The following is a 23,078-nucleotide window of genomic DNA, read 5'->3' on the forward strand; positions in this document are numbered from 1 at the left end:
CCCGGGCGCAAGACAACAACTGTGACATACAGTGAGTGACCGCATGCGGCCAAATGCCTCGTGCTCGAGCCTATCCCTCCCACTTTCGTGGGGCATCGCGACCACCACATACAACCACTGTCGCATTGCATTCGGCTTCCGCGCTTGGGACTTTCCGTTGCCTCAATGACTGTCGACCGCTCACTGGAGTAGAGAACGAGCTGCCATTTTCCTTCAAAATGGTGCTTGTAACTGCGACGTTGTTGGTAATCATACCAATATTTCTGTGTCTGTGGTGGATTTCGCTCCTGTCTTTCACCTACCTGGGTGCCGATGGTAAGGTTTATTCAGTATGTGACCGATGAAAAAGGGAGTGTTTCTCACAGGGCAAATCCTACTTCCTAGCCTAGTCCCACCTGTGTATTGTTTTGCAGAAGAAAAATAAGTACGGTTTCATGACTGTACCGTGTACGTTTTGAGCTTCGCACGGGTGTGTAAATAAAACTTTGTACTAGTGAATTTATTGATAATTGTAAATTGGGTATGACGGGTACTGTTCTCATTCTTATCAAATGGAGTAGTAAGTTTACAATGTAATTGAAGTTTAGTGGAACTAATGCACACTAATGCAATTAGGCCTAACAATAACATGGAAACTTTACTCAGTTTGGTCTTTCGACTTTGCAATTTGATTCCTTGAAACTCATTGTTTTGTTGCTAAAGCATCAGTAAATGACTAAACAGGTATCTAGACTAGAAGTATAATTTATATGGTATGGTGCCATTACTACTGGCTACTACTACTGCCATACTCAACTGCAGTACTGGTAACTGGTATTGCAATCGACAAAATTTTGTTTATTAATGTTATTTTCATTTATGTAAACATGTTTTGACTAGGGTCTACAAAGATTAATAGCAAGTGAATGCTTTTGGACATCAAGGTCCTGTATGATGTAATAAAAATATTTGTTATTGTTGATACAAATGATAGAGTAGCAGTTACGCTTTTTGCCTTTTGCTAATCAGTCTGGCTTTAACGAAGGCATCCATTAAACATTTGAACAAGCAGCTGTTTGGACTAAGAAGTTGAATTGATGTTGCAGTAAAAATTTGTTAGAACACATTTAATGTATTGATAACTGCAAAAAAAAAAATCATTAATCATTAATTTTTCATTAGGTGGGCCATTTCATCATTGGAGGACATGACAATTGACATGATAATCTTAGAAATGTGCAAATTTATGTTAATCTTTGATTTAGTTTCACCTAAATGTCATTGATGTTTAGGAATCATAAAGGTCTTTTCAGTTCAACAGAATTAATTTTTGATTTTCTTTGATTTTTGTGAGATCTCAAACTGTCAGAATGTACATGTGGGACTGGAGACAATTAAAGTTACTTTTGTGCAAATTACACTGGGTTCCTTTTTATGTTTTTTCCTCCAAATTTTGCCAAAGGACAGAGATAAGTTAATTCAAATATTCCACTAGTCATCTTACACTGTATATTTAATCAGTTACAAATGGGTGAAATGACCTGTGGAGTTACTCTGGACAAATAAAAAAATGCAGTGTAACTAACCATGCTGTTAGGGTCTACAGTAGCTAAAGTCTAAGAATTATAGGGTCAAACTGACAAAAAGTTGTTGGTACATTTGTCATGAGGCTATGATGAATAGAAATTAATGTGACACTTTGAAGTACATTTTGTTTTTTAAATAAGACATTCATTTTTTTTTCTCATGTCCTTTTTTGCAACCTTTTACAATTCATTAGTTACCATGGCAACCCTAATATTTGTTTAATTTCATTATTTTTTTTTAAATTAAATATTAAGATCATAAACCTGGGAAAGATGGACATGTGACATGATTGTGACTTGAAATGGATAGATTATATTTATAGTGTTTTAGTATTAAAAGCAAATATGTAAATTTCCTTAGATGTAACATTACTTTTTCAACCACAGAATTGCCCAATGTTATATTAAATGGTCCATACATTTGTCATATACAATACTCTGTTATCACTGTCTATTGTACTTCAGTAGCATGGCTGGGTGTATCATATTTCTGACCCTTTGTAGTTACTTGTCTTCTTTGTACTTTCATGTGTGATTGATATTATGTAGGGATTAGTCCATTCAGAAATAAAGACAGCTTGTTTAAAATGAAACTATTTTATCAAACTTATTCTGTTCCAAGTAAAGTCTCACCACTACTTTCCAATGCAAATGTGCATGAGGTTCCCTTTGCATTCAATGTGCCCTTAAAACATACAATGTATGAGTATCTTTGCTGCACAGGGTGCAAAATGAGTTCTGGTAATGAGAAAGGGCCCTATGGATCAAAATATCCAATCTGACTGTGATGAACATAATCAGGCATCCTCCTGTTGTTTTTTTCTTTATGTGGGATACCGATAGTCATTGTATTATCAATGTTATTTATAAAGACATCTATTTTCTTTTGCAGGGGTGCGGAGCTTTTCATTGAAGATAAAAAGTACATGATCACAGATAATCAGTCTGTTTGTGTGATCTTGATGCTGAGGAGGAATGCACTTTTGTGTACCTAGATGTGTATTGGAGAGAGTAGATTTCAAGCCCAGTGTTCAGGCTGCCAGCAACCATTGGATTCTCAAACAAGTTACTATTAAAGACACTCAGTCGTGGCGAGTGGTTTGTGCGGTACGGAGACGAACGCAACACGCTGCCTCCCCCATTCTGTATCAAATGTAGTGACCCCCGAATGAGAATAGCGCTGGCTCAATGGGTCAGCGAAAATACGGTAGGCTACAAGAGAGCTCCCTGTGCTTATCTCCTAACCCAAAATGGCTGTCCCAGCGAGCCACGAGAGCTTCCGAATGGACGCACACTCTCAGTGCGCATGCGCATGAAGAGAGGCCAAAAGAGCCACGTGCCTTCTGGCCTCTCTCCTCCAATCACCGCAGCTCGCGGTGACAATATTTGTGTATGATGCGTACACACACACGCACACACACACACACACACACACGCCGCAGCGTCTTCTGGCCTCTCTCCTCCAATCACCGCAGCTCGCGGTGACAATGTTTGTGTATGATGCGTACACACACACGCACACACACACACTTGTCTCAGTGGTAGCATTGTCCCACACGTTTATGGATATAGCGCCGAGTCTGACATTGCGCAATTGCATGCACAAACTTCGGTCGTTCGGAGTTTACGTACCATTAGGGATGGCGATCGGCTGCCTTTAAAAGGTTGATGCAGTCATCTCATTCTTACTCTAATTGCAGTATGGTCTCTCCAATACAATATGTTAAAGTAGACACCAAAACAGATCGTGCCCCCGTAAACAGGAGTAGTTATTTTGTTTCAGACTGTAAGATTGCCAAATCCCTGTAGACTGTACATTAGGATCCATCAGGCTTTTGTAGGCCATTTGTAAAGTTGACGTGAATTACATATCTTCTAGGGGTAATGCTGAAGTACAGAAGGCAGTGTACCTAGGCATATATCCCCTTTGTGGGTATGAAGCAACTGATAGATATAATCATGCTGAATAGCAGCTGGGGAAGTGAGAGTACAAAGAGCTTAAAGCTTAAACTTAGTTCTCAAGCAGGGCTCAAAATTCATCTTCCACCGTAGAATTTGCTTGCAATATGTCAAAAAGGTCCACCAAGAAACTTACATGGCTGATGCAATTTGCCAGGATGTAGAGTTGTTTTTTTTTTAATAGTATTTTGAGATCATAAGTGTAGAATAATGTTGATTACGCTTATCATTCCAGAAGAACCCTCCCCGTTCAGCATTGTGGGAGTGTAGAACATTACACAATGGTTGACTATGACATGATGTGCTTGCAATGGTATTTTCTTACAAGCTGTTGTACATGCGATTCACTGTCACGCAGAAGATTGCTGTGCATGATTTGTCAGTTATTGATAATCAATTGAAAATTACATAGCAACCACTATTTTGAAGGCTCCAAGATTGTGGATGTCCGGCAATCCTTTTTGGTTGGTCAATATTTCACATTTTCGTTGCCACCCAACTGAAATTGTGAGCACTACAATGTATTACAGCATTATTCCACACATTCTTTATGCAATTGCATTTGTGTATTTTGGAGCAAAAAAAAGACAGTTCTGCAGGCATATAAAGAACTAAACATATGGGCAATTCCACGGTAACTAGGACACAGGTGCCAAAAATTCAAAATGATATTTGTTTCAAACACCATACATTTTCAGACAGTACTTGAGTTGAAGTTTTAAGAATCATTATGTTTTTCAATAAAAGTGGCCATTTTGATTTTCAAAATGGCTGCCAAAATATGCCTATAACTCAATGGTGAAAAGAGTGGATTGTGGCATAACTTACTCTATGTATATCCACTTTATTAGTACTCTAAACAACAATCTTTTATATGTATGCAGTTACCAGAGAAGTCTTTTACCACACGATAGAAAAAAAAGCCGGTTGCTTTAAAGAATTTGCTAAAAACTTTTAATTACTTTGACAATGATGGATGTAACGTCAGTTACCAAAAACAAGGAGTTTTTAGCTTTATTCATCAAAGAAAGTGAGCTTTATGATGTAACTTGGGATTTCTAATGTATGCCCATATGCCTTCATTTCAATACCAGAAATAAGGATACTTGGCATACTGGAGAGTCAAACTAATCACTACAAAATGTGTAACGTCAGTTACCGAAACGTCATACACGAGTATGTAACGTCAGTTACCATGACAATAATTATAACTGAGGCAAAATTTTTGACTCTTGGCCATTTTAATACATCTGGGAAGTCAACTTACAACAAAGAGCAGCAATCCCTTTCATAGGGAATGATGTAATTACCATGGCATGTCCATGGATATATTTTTTTCATTTTATTTTATTTCTAAATTTATTTATTCACTCATTTACCATGATTATCTTTTTTTTTTGTGGGGGGGGGGGGGGGGGCTTGAGCTTTCAATTTTTGATTCAGCACAAGTGTAAGGCTAAATCATCTGGAAGTTTAGTTTGCCACATGCAGTATATGCACTCAAATTAGTACATTCCCAGTCCTACGGGATGATAAAGCTACCAAAGTTTGTAGGCCTAATCAGTGACATGATTGTTTGTTTTTTATAGAAAAGGTGGTTAACATGCAAACTTGTGCACAGCTTTATACCAACAGTTACAATCTTCACCAATGTTTGCTTTTGCCAGCATTTTTCTTTTTTTTTTTCTGGAAACTTAATAGTCAAGTTTCCACCTCAAGGCAAATGCACAAACAGATATTTCTTCTCTTGCACTTAAATGTGTGGTGTAGTTAACATGGCGCATCTGTATTATGGTACGTAAGGCATGTACTCATTACTGTTTGAAACTTAACACTGATGTTGCTCAAAGTGAGAGGGGATTCTAGGGTTAAAAAAAATTGTTCATACAGTGTGTATTTGTTGATTACTTTATTCTATTCATGCAGGGACATTATACAATACATGATAATTATGAACAGGAAGATTTTTTTTTTTAATCTTAGAATTCTTTCGTTGCAAAGTCCAGTTTCTTGGTATCTGGAATGTATTTGCAAGCCGTGATATATCAGTGTAAAGGAAAAGAAAAACAGTTGAATTACTTCAAGCAAGGAATAAACCAATAATGCTCTTTTGACCAAAAAAGCATTTATTTTTCTTCTTCACAGAGAAATATTAAAAGTGCTACACTTTTCATTTAAATCAATTGATGATGGAGACCTTTTTTTTTATTTATGGCCCTAACAACGCCTTGAAGGAGGAGTAAAATAAAGAAAAGAAGAAGAAATATATCACAATACATTTCATACATATTTATGCATATTTATGAGTTGATAAGTGTGTTTTCCCCATGACCTGAAATATATTTTGATATTTTTTCAAGCACAAAAATATCCATGTTTTGTGTAGTTTGGTACTGCAAGGTATTATGGGTGGAGCACTCTAGATATAAAAAAACTTTCCTGTTCAATAAATAAAACAAACAAACAAACAAAAAACCTTTTTAGTCATGTCAATATACATGTATTTATACTTGGAACTGCTTAATCTATTAATGGCTCTGTGTAATCATAAATGTTGAATTAGAATTCAATCTTCAGACAAATATCGAGAAATATCCTCTTGTGCATTTACTTTTGATATTTTTGACCAACTGTGCTATGCCATGGGGGGGGGGGGGGGGGGGGGGGTTGCCCCCAAAGGGCCCAACCCATTTGTGTCTTTAGATTTTGTTTTAATTTGTTGCTAAGTAGTTGCCTGGGATTGTTACTGGTATATTGCAGCAGTATAATAACCTGTTAAATAAATTAGTTGTCTGTAAACCCCATGGCAAAGTATGTGTAACGTCAGTTACGTAACGTCAGTTACTGACATGTTTACCTTTAAGTTTTCATAGAACACAAAGAAAATGGACTAATGTTTCATTTCATTTGTGTATTTATGACTGATGAACCAAGGTATGACTCTATATCAAACAAATCATTCTGAATGGTCAGAATTATGAAAAATCACAAAGCTATTCCCAATCATGATTTTTCATGTGTAAACCCTATGGCAAATGTAAGCGTAACGTCAGTTACGTAACGTCAGTTACCGTCATGCCTTCACTGAAACTGGCATGGTGCTAAAAGGAGACAACTAAAGTGCACATTATTTTGCACACCTGTTCCTAAGAACCTAAGTGTATAGCCATATTAAACACATAAAGGTTAAAAGTCAGGGACATGAGATATTTCCATTTAAATCTACACCATAATTTCCCATGTCCTTTTTCCGTAACGTCAGTTACCGACACATTTTCACTTGCTATGTGATAAGAAATGCAGTGTGAGAGAAAAACTTTCCACCTATTTCTTCATTCTCATGAACTTATTCATCAATGCCAATTGCAAGCCCCAGGTGCTTTCATTCACAAAACTACAAGGTAAACAATTTCATGAAAATCCTTACGCGTAACGTCAGTTACCGTGGAATTGCCCACATGGAGATCACAAATTGTACTACGATCAACAATTGATTTAGTGAGTAGATCTACATTGTATGGTCAATCTTTCTGCACTTGGAACAGATACAAAGTGTATATTACAGATGCACTCTACCCACATTCATTGACATTTACTCTAACATATATTTTGCTTGAGAGGAGTAAATTTATATCATATTGCTATGATTTTTTTTTTTTTTTTTTTTTTTTTTTGGCGGGGGGAGGGTGGAGGAGGGGATGGGCAAATTCAAGTTTGAAATGGTCACAGCAATCACACAGCTAGTTAGTATTATTTTTCTTCATCATCCCTCTACACTACCTATTGTACTTTTGTAAAAAGAGTCATCACCATTTGCCACATGCATATATCAAATATTATTAAAAACGTTTTTATAATGCTATTATTCAACAGAATACTCTATAGGGTATACAGTATGAGAAAATAGCATTTAAAACATTGCTTGTGACATTCTTTTTAGTACAGTATGGTTTTATTTAGGAACTACCTATCAAATAGGACACACAAATATTATAGTACCAAAATGGTGAAGTATCTGTGTAAATGTCAGATTACAAATGTACCAAAAGTGTAGCGCATTGTTTATCACAGTGACCAGAACGTGAATACTGTATGCCATAAATATGTAGCGAGTCTAATTTTTTTTCGCGAATCATGGAATACAGCACTGAACTGAGAAATGTATGCTTCCACATCACATTCATGTTGGGATCAAGGTTTATATTTTCACGTCCTTCAGATAAGAAAATACAATCAGTGATAAGAGCAAGGGGTGGCCAAGCCATAATGCATTAATGCAGTACCAGTAATTAAAGACCAATACCACTCAGAGAGTAATTGTAAATTAAAGAAAAAAACCAAAACCAGTGCCTTATAGAGGATTGTCAATTTCTACAATGGGTGGAAGCAAAGTTCTCCTTGTAATTACCCTGTAATGGATGAAAGATCTTATTTATGACATCAGTATTGTTTTGGTGTGCTATCATCTTTATTGATACACATACCGGTATGTACCAGTTCTTTTTACATGAGTCACTTTAATGTAAAGTTGTCTGAACCTTAGTTTATGGTCTACCCACAATGATTTGTTGGTTCCATGGAGATTCATCCTACATTAAACATTGCTTTCATTATTGACAGTATTACACAACACATAAACTTGTTCAATGTCTCTTCTTATTTGTCATGATATAGGACCTTTATACCCAATCAGCCCAGTGCGATGGCTTCTCTCCATCATTGTACCTCTGTACATTGGCATCGATAGCATCCGAAAGAAGAAGCTGGACAGTTTAGGAGCAATGATGGGTAAGTGAATGTAATGTCATGAGATAGTGTGGGGTACAATCAATTTTTAATTTTAACATGTTGCTGTATATGTGTAGGTCTGTTGTATCACAAAACATCCTACCATATAAAATATCCGTAATAAAGCATAAATTATACAGTACAGAGATACAGTTGAACCTCTCTTATCCGGCCTCCCTTTATCCGGATCTCTCTATTATACGGACGCAATCTCGCCGTGATTTTTTTAAAATAATTACGGGAGGAAAGGGGGATTCCCAATTCCTTGAGATCTCCTACACAAACATAATGAATTACATATACTTGATACATTTCTTAATAATTATCTAGGTAAATCATCCCAAGAATTTATAAAGGAAAATGATTTCATTCTTGCAAACACGAACCTCTATTTTGGGGTCTGTTACTGAGTGTAACAATGAAAAGGTTGCAGTATACACATTACTACATGTGGTACTACAATGGGCTACATCAGTACATGTGTATGTATATGTACATGTATAGAGTCTCCCGTATCCGGCCAAATCCCTTATCCGGATGAGCCCCGGTCCCGACTTGTCCGGATACGAGAGGTTCAACTGTATCAGTATTTTCCTCAATATACCATAATTGTGGGCGGTTTAGTCTGGAAACATTTTTGTTATAACTATTGTTCACATTTTGTGTATTAAACAACTTTTAACATCGATTATACAGATTCAGATTTTTACAGTGGTTGTTTCTATCCGTAACTCACATTTTAGAAGTATTTTAAAGCACTAATGCTGGGTTTTTAGCTCACCTGAGCCGAAGGCTCAAGTGAGCTATTGCGATCGCTCTTCGTCCGGCGTGCGTCGTGCGTCATGCGTAGCATCCCTAGGGGGATAGGATCTCAATTTGTTCAAGTGGGCACCATACCCCACCTGGGGGGCCCCAAGAGGGGCCCAAGCCCCCCAAAATTAAGGAATCTTAAAAAATCTTCTTCTCTAGAACCAGAAGTGATAGAGCTAAGTTAGTACTATGAATTAGTACATTGATGACTGTAGTTTCAAGTTTGTTCATGGCGGAATTAGGGGTGCCCCCCTTGGGACCCAGGGGAGGGGGGTGGGGAGGGGTCCTAATGGGGCCCAAATTGTACATTTTCATCTTTTTCTTGAAAATGCCATTATGAATTTTCCCCAAAGTTGGCAGGTAGCATCCCTAGGGGGAAAGAATCTCATTCCCATCAAATGGTCACCATGCCCTACCTGGGGGGCCCCAGGGGGCCTAAATTTGGACCGAATTGTAAATTTTCATCTTTTTCTTGAAACCTGGAGATCACTAATTTTCACCAAACTTGGCAGGTAGCATCCCTAAGGGGATAGAATCTCAATTCCATCAAATGGGCACCATGCCCCACCTGGGGGCCCCAGGGGTCCCACCCCCCCCCCCCCTGTAAGGAATCTTTACAGATTTTCTCTAGAATTGGAAGTGATTGAGCTAAGTTAATACAATGAGTCAGTATATTGATGACTGTTGTTTCAAGTTTGTTCATGGGAGAATCAGGGGTGCCCCCCCCCCACCCCCTTGGGACCCAAGGAAGCAGGATGGGATGGGGGGAGGGGGGTCCAAATGCAGGCCTAAATTTTATCTTCTTGCTGAAAACAACATAATGGATTTTCACCAAACTTGTCAAGTAGCATTCCCATGGGGATAAGATCTCAAAGTGTTTGAATGGGCACCATGCTTTCCTTGGGGCCCCAGGGGGACCAAACCTTCTAAATTAATGAATATTAGATATTTTTCTCTAGTTCTAATCAAAAGTGATAGGGCTTGAAGTCTTTTTCTCAAGCTGCATAATCCAACATTCTATAAAGTACAGTGTACTTGGCAGGTATTTTTACCAGTGTGATGGAATATGTAAATGGACATCATGCCCCCATTCTCAAAGCTACCCCCACCATAAGTTTCCAATGTTCTCAGGTAAGAGTCTGCAAGAATGCATGGAAGGTGAACTTGCGATACTCAGGTGAGCGCGTGACCCCCGGGTCTCTTGTTACATTCAGATCTGCAAATGATAAATTGTGCCTTTAATTGTAGCAAATATTGGCAGAGTTTTTTTCTCTCCGAAGGTGGCTTTATTTCAATTTTTAGATTGTTTTGATTGTGTGTTCCAGCTTTCGTGATGGGCATTATCATGATGTTGAGCAGTTACTCCTTCTTTCTGGCCCTGATGGCATTCTTCTACAGCGGCTCCAAACTCACTCGCTTCCGAGCCAGCAGGAAATCACGGCTGGAGGAGGATTACAAGGAAGGTACGTATTCCAGGGCCCCGTTCTATCAAAAGATAAAATCGATTTTGAATTTCCTTACCACACAGGCTGCCATAGACTTACAGTTGAAGTCAACTATATAATCAATTTTAACTCTTCATAAAACAGGGCCCTGAGTTTAGAAGTTCAAAGCGTACATCTACAACTTCTTTTGCCTTTTGCTGGAATTGTGTAGAATATCACAACAATAACCTGTCATCCTTCGTCATTCACTTTACAAGCTACTTGTTACTTTTAAGGATCTGGCAGAGTGTAGATTTTAGGGTGTCCCATTTCATTCGCTGCCCATTATTGGGTTACATTAAAAAACCACATATAGCACCAGTCAGCAAATAGGTACATCAAGGTGTATGCTCATTAATCGGTAATAGTCAACTCTAGTTGAAATTCTTTGGATGTGTGTGTACTTACACAGAGATCAGTTATAAAGCTACAGTGCACTCCCGTCATAACGAACATGGATATAACGAAATTCCGGTTACAACGAAGTAAAAATTCAGGCTGCAACATTATCTGCCCTATGTGTTTTTATTGTTTATCTGTTTGGTTATAACAAAATTTTTATACAACCATTTGAAGAAAACTGCAGGTCCAGAGGACTTCGTTATAACAGGAGTCCACTGTAATTCGTGGCGAGATCCTCGAATTTCCCAGTCTATGGTATCCCCATGTCACCGAGTCTTAAGCATCTGAGATGTGCATGCAAGCTTGTTTAAAAACAATTGCCTCATTATGGTGATGATTTTCAATTTTCATAGCTATGCTGAGTTTTGGCATTTTTTTTTTCAATATGGTTAGATACAACACTAATATCCCATATCCTCTTGTAATTTTCATACCCTTTTTAGCTCACCTGAGCCAAAGGCTCAAGTGAGCTATTGCGATCGCCCTTCGTCCGGCGTCCGTCGTGCGTCGTGCGTCGTGCGTCGTGCGTCGTGCGTCGTGCGTCGTCCGTCGTCCGTCGTGCGTCGTCCGTCGTCCGTCGTGCGTCGTGCGTAAACTTTTTACATTTTCATCTTCTTCTTGAAAACCCCAAGACCGATTTTCATCAAACTTGGCAGGTAGCATCCCTAGGGGGTTAGGAACTCAATTTGTTAAAATGGGCACCATGCCCCACCCAGGGGGCCCCCAGGGGGGCCCAAACCCCCCAAAATTAAGGAATCTGTAAAAATCTTCTTCTCTAGAACCAGAAGTGATAGAGCTAAGTTAATACTATGAGTTAGTACATTGATGACTGTAGTTTCAAGTTTGTTCATGGCAGAATCAGGGGTGCCCCCCTTGGGACCCAGGGGAGGGGGGTGGGGAAGGGTTCTAATGGGGCCTAAATTGTACATTTTCATCTTCTTCTTGAGAACCCCATGACCCATTTTCACCAAACTTGGCAGGTAGCATCCCTAGGGGGTTAGGAACTCAATTTGTTAAAATGGGCACCATGCCCCACCCAGGGGGCCCTCAGGGGGCCCAAGCCCCCCAAAATTAAGGATTCTGCAAAAATCTTCTTCTCTAGAACCAGAAGTGATAGTGCTTAGTTAATACTATGAGTTAGTACATTGATGACTGTAGTTTCAAGTTTGTTAATGGCAGAATCAGGGGTGCCCCCCTTGGGACCCAGGGGAGGGGGTGAGGAGGGGTCCTAATGGGGCCTAAATTGTACATTTTTATCATCTTCTTGAGAACCCCATGACCCATTTTCACCAAACTTGGCAGGTAGCATCCCTAGGGGGTTAGGATCTCAATTTGTTAAAATGGGCACCATGCCCCACCCAGGGGGCCCCCAGGGTCCCAAACCCCCCAAATGAAGGAATCTTTATTAATCTTCTCTAGAATCAGAAGTTATAGAGCTGAGATAATACTATGAGTGAGTACATTAATGACTGTAGTTTCAAGTTTGTTCATAGGAGATCCAGGGGTGCCCCTCTTGGGTAGGGGGGGGGGGGTGGTTGGAAGGGTCCAAATGGGGGCCTGAATTGTACATTTTCATCTTCTTCCTGAAAACCTCATGATGGATTTTTGTCAAACTTGGCAGGTAGCATCCCTAGGGGGTCAGGATCTCAATTTATCAAAATGGGCACCATGCCCCACCCAGAGGGCCCCAGGGGGCCCCAATCCCCCCAAATTAAGGAATCTTAAAAAAAAATTGGGCCTTTATTGTACATTTTCATCTTCTACTTGAGAATGCCTGGTCAAATTTTGGTAGAGCTGTGAATAATTTAGGTTAGTGACTGCGTGAAAGGTGAACTTGCGATACTCAGGTGAGCGCTAGACCCGCGGGTCTCTTGTTTTTTTTCATGGGGAAGATTCAAGCAGGTAAACTAGGTAGACTTATGAAGGCCGTATTACATTCTGCTTGCTATAATGTTGAGTGGAATTGTAGCCTTTGTAGAGATTGAGGTGTGCCTATCTACTCATGGATGCTTTGTCAAGCATATTTCTGGAAATCTGTATAGTTTCTGAAGATGAAATGTGACCATGCATCACAAAACCAACAAAAAATGGCACGACCCAATTTTACTGAGGGATCAATAAAGGTGAAATAGGTCGGCCTAGTCAAGGTTTAGTTTGCTTTTTTTCTGACAGAGCAATTCTTTTTGTATATAATTCCAAAGTTTGGGATCATAAAACGAATGGAAAATTGTCTATTTTTTAAACAGTTTTTCTAGAACACATTCTTTTCAGCCTGTGTGATCTGGTATGTCGAAGAGGTCCCTTTTCATTTCTTGAAAACCCTTTACATTCTCTTCACTTTCAACTCTAGCACCTTTTGAAAGGATTATGCTTCTGCTTTGAATGTTAGTATTAGTCATCAGTAGAACGTGCTAATGGAGGGGGCAAAATTTCAATTTTATCTGGTAATCCCTTTATTGTGGTTGCCGTGGTGTTTTACAGCCTGCATTTTGTACCATTCATTTTACAGAGCATGACTTGATGAGATCTTCTCATCCAGCGGGTACTGCACAAAAACTTCAAAAATTCATAACTTTTGAACGGATTGTCTGATTTTCCTCAAACTTTCAATGATGTGTTCTACTAATATTGCTACATTCTCTCAATCCTTATGTTTATGAAGGTGAACTTGTCCTTTAAGTACTGGTACATGAAGAGACCCTAAGCTTCAAAGCCTTTTTTTTTTCAGTAAATAGTGTTCTATAGTGTGTAGTTTCTGTCCATCACTCAAATGGGTCAAGAAAGTCTATTTGTTTTGATTTATATGTCATATAAGAGCTTAGAGGTTGCTCTTTTAAAATCTGCCCTTAACTGAAAATTTACAATGTATGTCTGGCCACTTTATGGTGGTTTTGTGGTGCATGGTGTCTCAGATGGACTCTAGGCCGTAAAAGCTTTACATAACTGCTACTGTATACACTATATATTTTAAAAGTGAGTCAATTTTTTTCGTGAATCAGGACTGCCCAATAATTTCGCGAGTGATTAAATTTGAGATCGTGGAGTACAGTAGACCACATAGGCCTGCATAATTTCTGCATAATTGCCACACTATATCACATATTGGACTCAACTTTCATAAGCCATTCAGTTAACAAAATTACTCTTTGTGTGTAGAGTAATTCTGACTACTCCTAATCATTAAGTTTCATCATGCAAGGCATATTAGTATTTACAAATTAAGGTCTTTTCCATTCTCAAACCACGGAACAGTCAAAAGGTATATGTCTTGATATGTGTATGACATGTGTTAGATTCATTGTGGGTGATATCTACTAGTATGTTAACCTGTTGAGGATGAGTCCCGAGTATACTCGGGCAGGTGTCTATGGGAAATGCGTGTTGTAGCAAAATCAGTCCGTCCTAAACGGGTTAAAACTGCTGTTGTGACGACCTTTAAAAAAAAAACGTCTCTATGAAGGTGGTCAAAGGACCTGGATCCAAGTCTTCACCAATGGCGGTATCCCTTCACTCTATGCTGCCCACTACATCCTGGAGTCGGGATTTCACGAGCAGCCGCTGGACTTTGCAAACCACTTTGCCCTGACGAACATCGCCCTCAGTGTTCTGTGTGGGATAGCCTGTGTGTGTGGGGATACCTGGGCATCGGAAGTTGGCAGTGTGGTTGGATCTGGGGATCCTTTTCTTATCACCACACTACAGAGAGTACCAAGGGGTGAGAAGATCATGGCTTTTATTCCACTTTGCCTCTCTCCTCTTTTAGACTTTGATATACTTGTCTGGAGGGTTTATTGCTCCTAATTCCTATATCTTCTGGACTATTGCTGTTTTAAAGAGTGTAAATATGCTCCTATCTTGTGTTTGTAACCAATGAATATTTGAGCTCCTCATTTTCTTTTGTAATTTTGTTGATTGCCCTTCTCTTCCACACAAGAAAACTATGATATTTGATGGAACTGCAGTTCAAAGCCTTAGGATCCTAGTTATCAACATGTTGTTCATATTGAACTTTATTACCATTGCTATTCATATTCCTCATAGCCGTAACATTTTCTGCTCTTGTCTTATCTTTTTTCTTTAGGGACAAATGGGGGTGTGTCATTTGTTGGCACGGTGATGAGTGCTGTAGGGGGCATGGTGGTGGGCCTGGGTTACTTGGCTGGCTCCTTCCTGACGTTTTCTAGGGAGGCGCTGGAGAATTCTCCTCCCCAGTGGCCAGTCATCCTGTTTTCAGGACTAGCTGGGCTGATGGGCTCTCTCATCGATTCACTCCTGGGTGCTTGTTTGCAGTACTCAGGTATGCAGGCATCAGCACATTTCTGTGCAGACTAGTTCATATGAATACTGTAAAATGAGGAATGTTCGCTTGCATTCTAATTTCGCGAATTTCGCGAGCGCCAAGATTCACAAAATTATAATGCATGCGAAAGTTCTCCTCTACACTATAATACATGCATTGATTGCCAATGGCAATTCGCGAAAATTTCAGGCTGCAAAAAACGCCGTCGGCTCCAATTTGTGAAAATTTCATGCCGCAAATATATTATGTTTTACAGTAATGCTTAGAATTTTAATTTCCCTGCATCTCGGTGTATTCTTTGTGACACTTTTGAGAAAAGTGCTGACAATGTGCCGTAAAGTTTTAGTGATGATGGTATTATTTTACAGTAGTATTTACTTAGCAGTTTATCCCATTTGATGTCACTCTGATTTTCCTATCCTCTGTCACAACTGAGATATGTCACCAAATTTAGTTTTTTAGTTTTAAGACCAGAATTTTACTCTGCTTGTTGGACTTCACTAAATTCTTTCCATGAAAAGATGGATGATTCGTAATTCTCATGCCCTTGCCAGCATTTACCCAAATTTACTAGATATCTGACAACTCTCATTGGCATGGCTTAGGACAGAGATTTCTTAAGGAGTGTATGTGCTGTTTTGTCAAGAATTGTTGGCGCTTTGGGTCAGTGTTTGCAGGATGTGTATTATATGGTTTCCTAGCAATCGGTTAACTTCATGGTTCTTATCAAGATTAAAGTCTGTTGTGTTTACATTAATGTCTGCAAAATCTGTCATCAACTTCTACGTTGTCACATACTTCTTTGTAATTTGGTCACAGTCTGAGTCAAATCCATCAGGAATGGAAAAATCTTTACGACTTATATGAACTCTGGCTTATACAATAGAATTAACACAGGTTTATCTCAGTCGGAAGTATAATTTGTTGTTGACTTTACAGCAAATTTTTTTACTTGTGCGAGGTCGACTTTGGTAAAGTTAACTGTATGGAGTTTAGTTATTGTAATTTGACCATTATAGTTACTGTTGTCCTTAATCCTAATCATTTTCATCATTATTATTATTGTAGGTATTGCTATCATACTTCATCTCTTGTGATTTGCAGGTTACTGTAAGAGGCAAGACAAGGTGGTCCATCAGCCATCATCGACCACCACGCACATTTCAGGGGTGGCAATACTGGACAATGAGGGTGTGAACCTGGTCTCCTGCTGGTTGACGGCTCTCATTATGCCCCATGTCTGTATCCGTTATTGGCACTGGCTCAGCTGAGCAGATCTGGCATTATGCTTCATATAAATCTGTGTGTAGGTGTGTAGGTGTGTGTCTGTGTGTGTTTGTGTATGTGTATGTATGAGAGAGGCTTCAAGCTAGGATTCAAGCTAGGCTTCAAGCTGGGCTTTTACAAGGTCTGTTGGCTTAGTCATCTGAGGACAGCCATGTACTGTGCAGACCAGACTGAAATAGATAATTCTGTTGAAAGAGACTGTTTTCAATCAACAACCAATGTCTGTACCATCTGGTTACTGCATCAAACGTGTACCACTTGGCACAGAGGCAAGCAGAAATGCTGTAAGATACTTGTTGCCATTCCTGATATACTGCTGCATTAGTGGTGTATTCTTGCTATTGATATAATGAGATGCAGTGGTTAAAAAAAAATCATTTTCAGTGAAAAGTGTAGTTGTGCCATCTAGTTTGTTACATTCTCCTGGAGGTAACATGAAAAAGAACTCCATAATGTCTTCAAGCTATCTGGTACAAATAATTATGCTGGTGCATAAATTTTATTTTGGTTATCATTTATTTTTTTTTTTCTTATTACTGAGTACAGTCATGACAATATCTCACAAAACCCACAAAAAGTTACACAGTTCAATCATCCAGTACAGGTGAAAATGTGTGTTTTGGTCAACAAGGGTTTAGAGTGTTGACTGAGCAACACTTTTTCCAGTCAAATTTTGAAGCATTGAATGAAGTAAAAGGAGTGTTTTTAGCACTTTCTCGTGACCTGTGTTGTTTTCTGTGGCTCAAGTTTGTTTTCTCCATTTTCCACACATGGGGTGTATGGAAAGTGCATGGAATCCCTACAGAAACTTGAAAATAATAGCCAGCAGTGGCTTGATACCTTGATATTGTTATGAATAGAATGTTGTTACTGAGTGCCAAGTTTCAGGTTAGTCTGATTATTTCTTCATAGTGGTTGCCGTGGAGTTTTCAATTGAAGTTTCTTCCATGTGCAGTAAGAAATGAGTGAATGTGCATGCTTAAATAGACCCTGTAAAGTCCTTTTTTCTCCTGCTTTCCTACTCGGATTTTCCATCACTGAGTTAAATGAGTGAGGAATAGCCAATTTGGGCAAGGTGTGTATCATTTTGAGGCTGAGACTCTCCTCTTTCAGAATATTCATGATGGAAGGTCCACTATATTTCCACGCTAGCTACGAGTGCTTGTCTTTCTTCCAAAATGATTTTGGCATGTGTAGCTTCTCAAATATCTCTCATGTTGTAACAATGTGACATTTCTTTCCAAGGAAAGGCCAGCACTGGTTCCCCGTGATTGTGGATCTAGTTTTTAGTTTTCACTCTCATTTTGATGATACTGTCTCTTTCTCTCTGTAGTCTGTTTTCCCTCTCTTTCACTCTCTTTATCTCTCTGTGACAATTACAAATACAAAATGATTTAACAGTATTCCAATATACAACACTCAATCTTTTCTTCTTCTTTTTGATTGTGTGTGTGTGTATGTGTGTGTGAGGCATTTGTGTCATTTGATTTGTGATATATATTTCTAAGTGTTATATATTTCTGTACTTTGAAGGGATGGCCTTATCAACTCAGTGAGAATGTTGACAAACTAAAAGTTTTTGTTAAACTATTTCCTGTAAAGTGAGCATTGCAGCTTTCTCTGTTGCTTCCTGTATCACAATGCCTGAAGTTTGGACCAAAGTCTTCCTTCATTTTAATTCTCTTTTGCTACATAGAGTGTGCTATGTGAAGGAGAGCAAATGTTGTTGAAATTACTTATGTGCCCCCATTAGGAAACAAAACCAAATCAAAACTCTTGAAAGAGTTGCTTTTCAGGAGTTGAATAATACTCTGCTACAGTAAACTACTTTAAGTTCATGTCAATGCCTGTTATTTTTTATTTATTCATTTATTTATTTATTTATTTATTTATTTTTATTTATTTATTTATTTTTTTTTTTTGCCACACGTATACTAGTTCATGGCAACATTTGCCTGTATGTGCAGGGCATACATTCTAATGTTGATTGTCTTCTGTCAAGTTGTCATGTTCATTGCTCTTCTCAGCACTGAAAAGAGTGCAGGCTGGAGGAGCATTCGTGGGTGGTTCCATGTTTTCTTTCAACGAGTAGCTTGGTGGGCCTTGCTGTCTGGCCTGGCCAAGATTTGTGAGATGCTTGTGTCTGTTGTGAGTATGATTCCCATGCTTGAAGTCGATTTCTCTGCCTGAATGGTACTTTCTCACTCCATGAGAGAGGTAGGCTGCAACCAGGAGCATAGAGAGACAGCCACAGAAAGTTTTTCCATGCTGGGTGGATGCTGTCCTACCATAGTCTTTTGTTTTAGAGTCCTTTGATTTAGAGTCCACTCTTTCAAAACTAAGCACTCAAAACAAAGCATTTGGGGCCATATCTGTGTACACTACTTGCTGTCTTATGAAAGTTAGAAGGTTGTGAATTTTGCCAGGGTACTGTGAGAGTACTATAGGCCATTTTTTTTTTTTTTTTTCAGATGCCATGTATGTACATAGGAATGATGACCAAGATGGTACGTGTTGATTTGCTGATATCGATCTAAGATGGGAGTTGATTTCAGATGGTGTGATAGTAATGGTGTGTACAGTTTACGTGTATATTTTGTTATAAGGATTTACAGTTTTTTGGATGCTGGGTCCTGTGAGACCTACACACAGAAGTCGAAACTCTGTACATAGTTATGTGATCGGTCGATTCCTTGAAGTGTATTGGCGCAGGTTATTTCTACATGATGCTGACATGACCCTGAAGCTTTTGAAGGAACCCTTTGAGAAAAGGGAGAATGGTGAAGAGAAAAGAAAAGAAAGTAAAAGTGCTTCAAGCTAAAGAGATGGACTATGCAGAAGTTTTATGTTTTTAGCTGGATGTAGCTATTTCTTGTCTGTTTTTCTACATAAGTGTAGTAAGTATGCAGGTTAAATTCTGTGACATATGAACATCGTAAACGCTTTAAAAAATTGTTGATTTAGATTTATTCATTTTTTCCGTACGTGATTTAAGAGGTGAAATCTTGACTGAATTCTGATTGTTTGAGAAAGGATTGTTTTCCTTTTTTTGTTTATTCCAATGTTCCAATGTTGCAAGAATCTGCTCATGGCTATACCTGTGTGATGCCAGGATCAGAAAAACTGTTGTCATCATCCAGAGCTGCACAGTTCATGATTTGAACACTATTCCATCTCTAGGCTTCAAAAATCATCCTTTTGAGGAAGTTGAATTGTTTACTCTTTAATCATTTATGGCAGAGTCTGGGCCCTGAGTCTCTCTAGTGTCTCAGCAATTACTATTTAGCTCTGACCTGCTCATATCTTAAGTCTTTCTTTCTTTTGTGAACATCACATATTTTTAGGTATGAGTTTTCTTCGATTTGTCTCCCTCTGTGTGAATGAAATTTGTAAGATCATGTGTCACTGCCGACAACCGAGGGATAGCCTGGTGGTAGTGTCACTGCCCGGAAAGGAGTAGATGACAGGTTCGATTCCCACAGGTTCCTTTTTTCTTACATGTGTGTTGACATATGTAGATCAGCAATTGCAGTCTTATGAATGTCATTTCTACAGAGATTGTACAGACAAATTGAAGAAAACTCATACCTTTACCCCTCTGCGTAATAATTTCTTGCATGCATCACATAATCTTGACATGTATTCAGATGTGGAAGGCAAGTCTCCTTTATTCTCCAGGAGGCTTGCATGTATCTTCATGAGCTGACCAGAAAGTTTAAAAGCCTCCTTTTATGGAAATTGTTTTGTGCTTATTAAGATGCACATAGTATGTGAGTACCTAGTTGATTGCTCATAGTGAAACCACTCTTATTTTGTTGTGAGAGTGTTGGCAGCCCTGTGTATGTCTTGTGAACTGCTATTTACCTCAAGCATGCATGGGAAGCAGATCAACAAAAGCTCAAGTTACATTGGGCAAATATGAAAAATATTGTGACTGCACGAATGTGGGTAAATTAATCTGTTGATGTACCTGATAGTCACCTTTGCAGCATTGTAATAGTCTTGAAGGTAACGCCATAATGTTGCTCACGTAAGTGCTCTTCGTATTCTGTGTATTAACCTGCTGCAGTTGAATTAATCAGTCTAAAACTATTGAAATTTCTTCTGAAATGAGCTTTAGTACTAAATCTTGTGTCTACTTTAGACTTGAGTCAGCATAGGCTTGGTATTTGCGAGCAAAATGAAAAAAAAAGGAAGAAGAAGAAAAGTTTCACTGAAGTGATAGTTTCTCTGATTAGTTGTATGCTTAAAATGATGATGAAGATCTTGACAAGTTAGGAAAGTTATATTCCAGAATTTCAATCTTGTAGGAATTTGATGTGACAGTGTCGTAGCATTATGACATGTGACAATGGGTGCGTTCGAACGCTCTAAAGCGAACCAAAGCGAACTGAACTAAAGCGTACCATACCGAACTGTGCCAGTTTTGGAGCGTTCGAGCGCTCTGTGGAGAAAGCGTACCTCATGAGTTATTTTTAGAAAAGGTCACGCTTGTTTGTAGCTAGAATGTCATCCACCTGGCGCTTGAACTACTTACAGCTGTTCCGAACAAAGAGAATGATGTCTTTGCATTGTGACGTATGTGCATGATACGCGCATGCTTTACAGCGAACTTTTGGTACTCTTTTGGTACGCTTTTGGAGCACATCGGGAGGTGGTCCACTTTTGGCTCGGTACAGTACGGTACGGTACACTTTACGAGCGTTCAAACGCTCCTGACGCGGGTACGGTACGGTACAGTTCGCTTTAGGAGAGCATTCGAACGCACCCAATGTGTTAGCATTATGGCACACTAATAAACAGTAAATAGTTCACTGTTTACTAGTATTTTTCACAAAGCAGCTGTTGGGCATAATGGACTTTGCTGTTGTTGTTTGTCAATGATGTAATGAAAGTTTCTGTTGTGGAAACTAGAAATAAAGAAAAAAAAATTGTTGTGCACAAGGTTCTTGTGGTCTGCTGCCATCTGTTGTTTGAATGCAGACAGTGTAAGCTAGAATGATACGGAGAGGGGAAATGATTTCTGTGGTGTACCATTTGTTGCTTTGCCAACAAGGTAGTATGCGTAGCCATGCCATATGTGCGTGCCAATGGTAAACTTCCATTAGGTGATGTTTTTGTGTTTGTTTTTGTTTTTGTTTTTGTTGTTGTTTTTTGTTTTAAGTGGAAGATTGACTTATTGCTGAGGGCACGGAGGTATGGCATTACAGTTCCACAATTGCTAGATGTTATGATTGGGAATTACTGTCACTGGTGCTGTATGTACATAAAGAGAAAGATGCTCTACACTTGCAGAGGAGGAATGATGTTGTACTCCTAACTATAAGGGCCACTCTGATACCTGATCATTCCTCTAGCTGTTCGTCTTCTTTGATCCATTGAATTTTGTGTCACATGGTGACTCTGAAGCAGTGATTGTGCAATTCCTTTTCAAGGCCTAGTGTAAAAAGATTCCTTCAAATTTCAAATGGGTTGCAGATTTGTGTAAGAGACTACCTGTGTACCAGGGGATGGGTATGATGATTTGATGCACAATGAATTGACATTACAGGCCTCTGAATTTGTGATGTATACAGTACATGGGAGCAGAGAAAATCTGATGACTTTTCCTAATGTCATAGAAAGCATCAGTTAACAAAATGTTGACAGACAAATATTTATATGGGGTTAGTGGTATTTCAAGTCACCTTCAGTTGTTGACCACAGGTACATTGGTAGAATGATATGAAATTGACTGCTGATGGTATGAATCTTGTTACTTTCTAACCTTTACTCTACAACAGATACCTTTCAATTGTAATTAAAGACAATTTCAGTCACAAATTTTATACAGTGGTAAATTAATTTATGAATGAGCTTATTTGTGCATGAATGATCTGCTACATTACCTCATTGTACCAGCATCTGAACATGCTTGGTGTTATTACCACTCTCAGTGGTATTGTAAGAGACAAAGAATAAGATCACTTTGGGGATTTTCCCCACATTCCAGTCAACTACAGGTTTCACAACAGTCAATAGAGTGGACTCCAGTTATAACAGACATAGTTATAGCGAAACTCTCTTTACAAGGAATTAAATATTCAGGTCCTAAAATTACAGTCTATACATCTTTATATATTTCATTAATCAGTTATAATGAAATTTTGACATAACAAAAGGATACTGCTGGTCTCAAGGACTTCTTCATAACTGGAGTCACCTGTATACAGTGTAGTAGCAGCTGGTCAAGCAATGCATGTCAAGAAGTGTCACACACATGCACACACACACACACACACACACACAAATGCATTAACACAACCACACACATACTTACTGATACCATGTACCCTATATACATGTTGCATTGTGGGTGCAGGTTAATGCCACAGAGAAATAAACCATATTGCTACTAGCATTCATCTTGTGTGTATTGTTTGCCAACTTATGCAAGGTAATTAACATGAAGTTTCCTCACTCAGGACCAAGAGATAGCGAGGC

The 23,078-nt window shown here is 38.8% G+C and overlaps 1 protein-coding gene across 1 annotated transcript; it reads left to right on the plus strand.

The window, feature by feature from the left end:
• Window positions 1–172: 172 nt before the first annotated feature.
• On the plus strand, window positions 173–17,595 carry LOC139735345 (transmembrane protein 19-like). The gene is made up of 6 exons (XM_071646092.1): window positions 173–315; window positions 8,199–8,312; window positions 10,448–10,585; window positions 14,469–14,723; window positions 15,090–15,305; window positions 16,413–17,595. The coding sequence occupies exons 1-6, from the start codon at window positions 219–221 to the stop codon at window positions 16,577–16,579; spliced, it is 987 nt and encodes a 328-aa protein (XP_071502193.1). The 5' UTR covers window positions 173–218; the 3' UTR covers window positions 16,580–17,595.
• The last annotated feature ends 5,483 nt before the right edge of the window (window positions 17,596–23,078 follow it).

Source organism: Diadema antillarum, unplaced genomic scaffold, assembly GCF_040938485.1.
Source record: "Diadema antillarum isolate AM-2024a unplaced genomic scaffold, OU_Dant_1.0 seq00000570_RagTag, whole genome shotgun sequence".
In the NCBI taxonomy this organism is placed as follows: Eukaryota; Metazoa; Echinodermata; class Echinoidea; order Diadematoida; family Diadematidae; genus Diadema; species Diadema antillarum.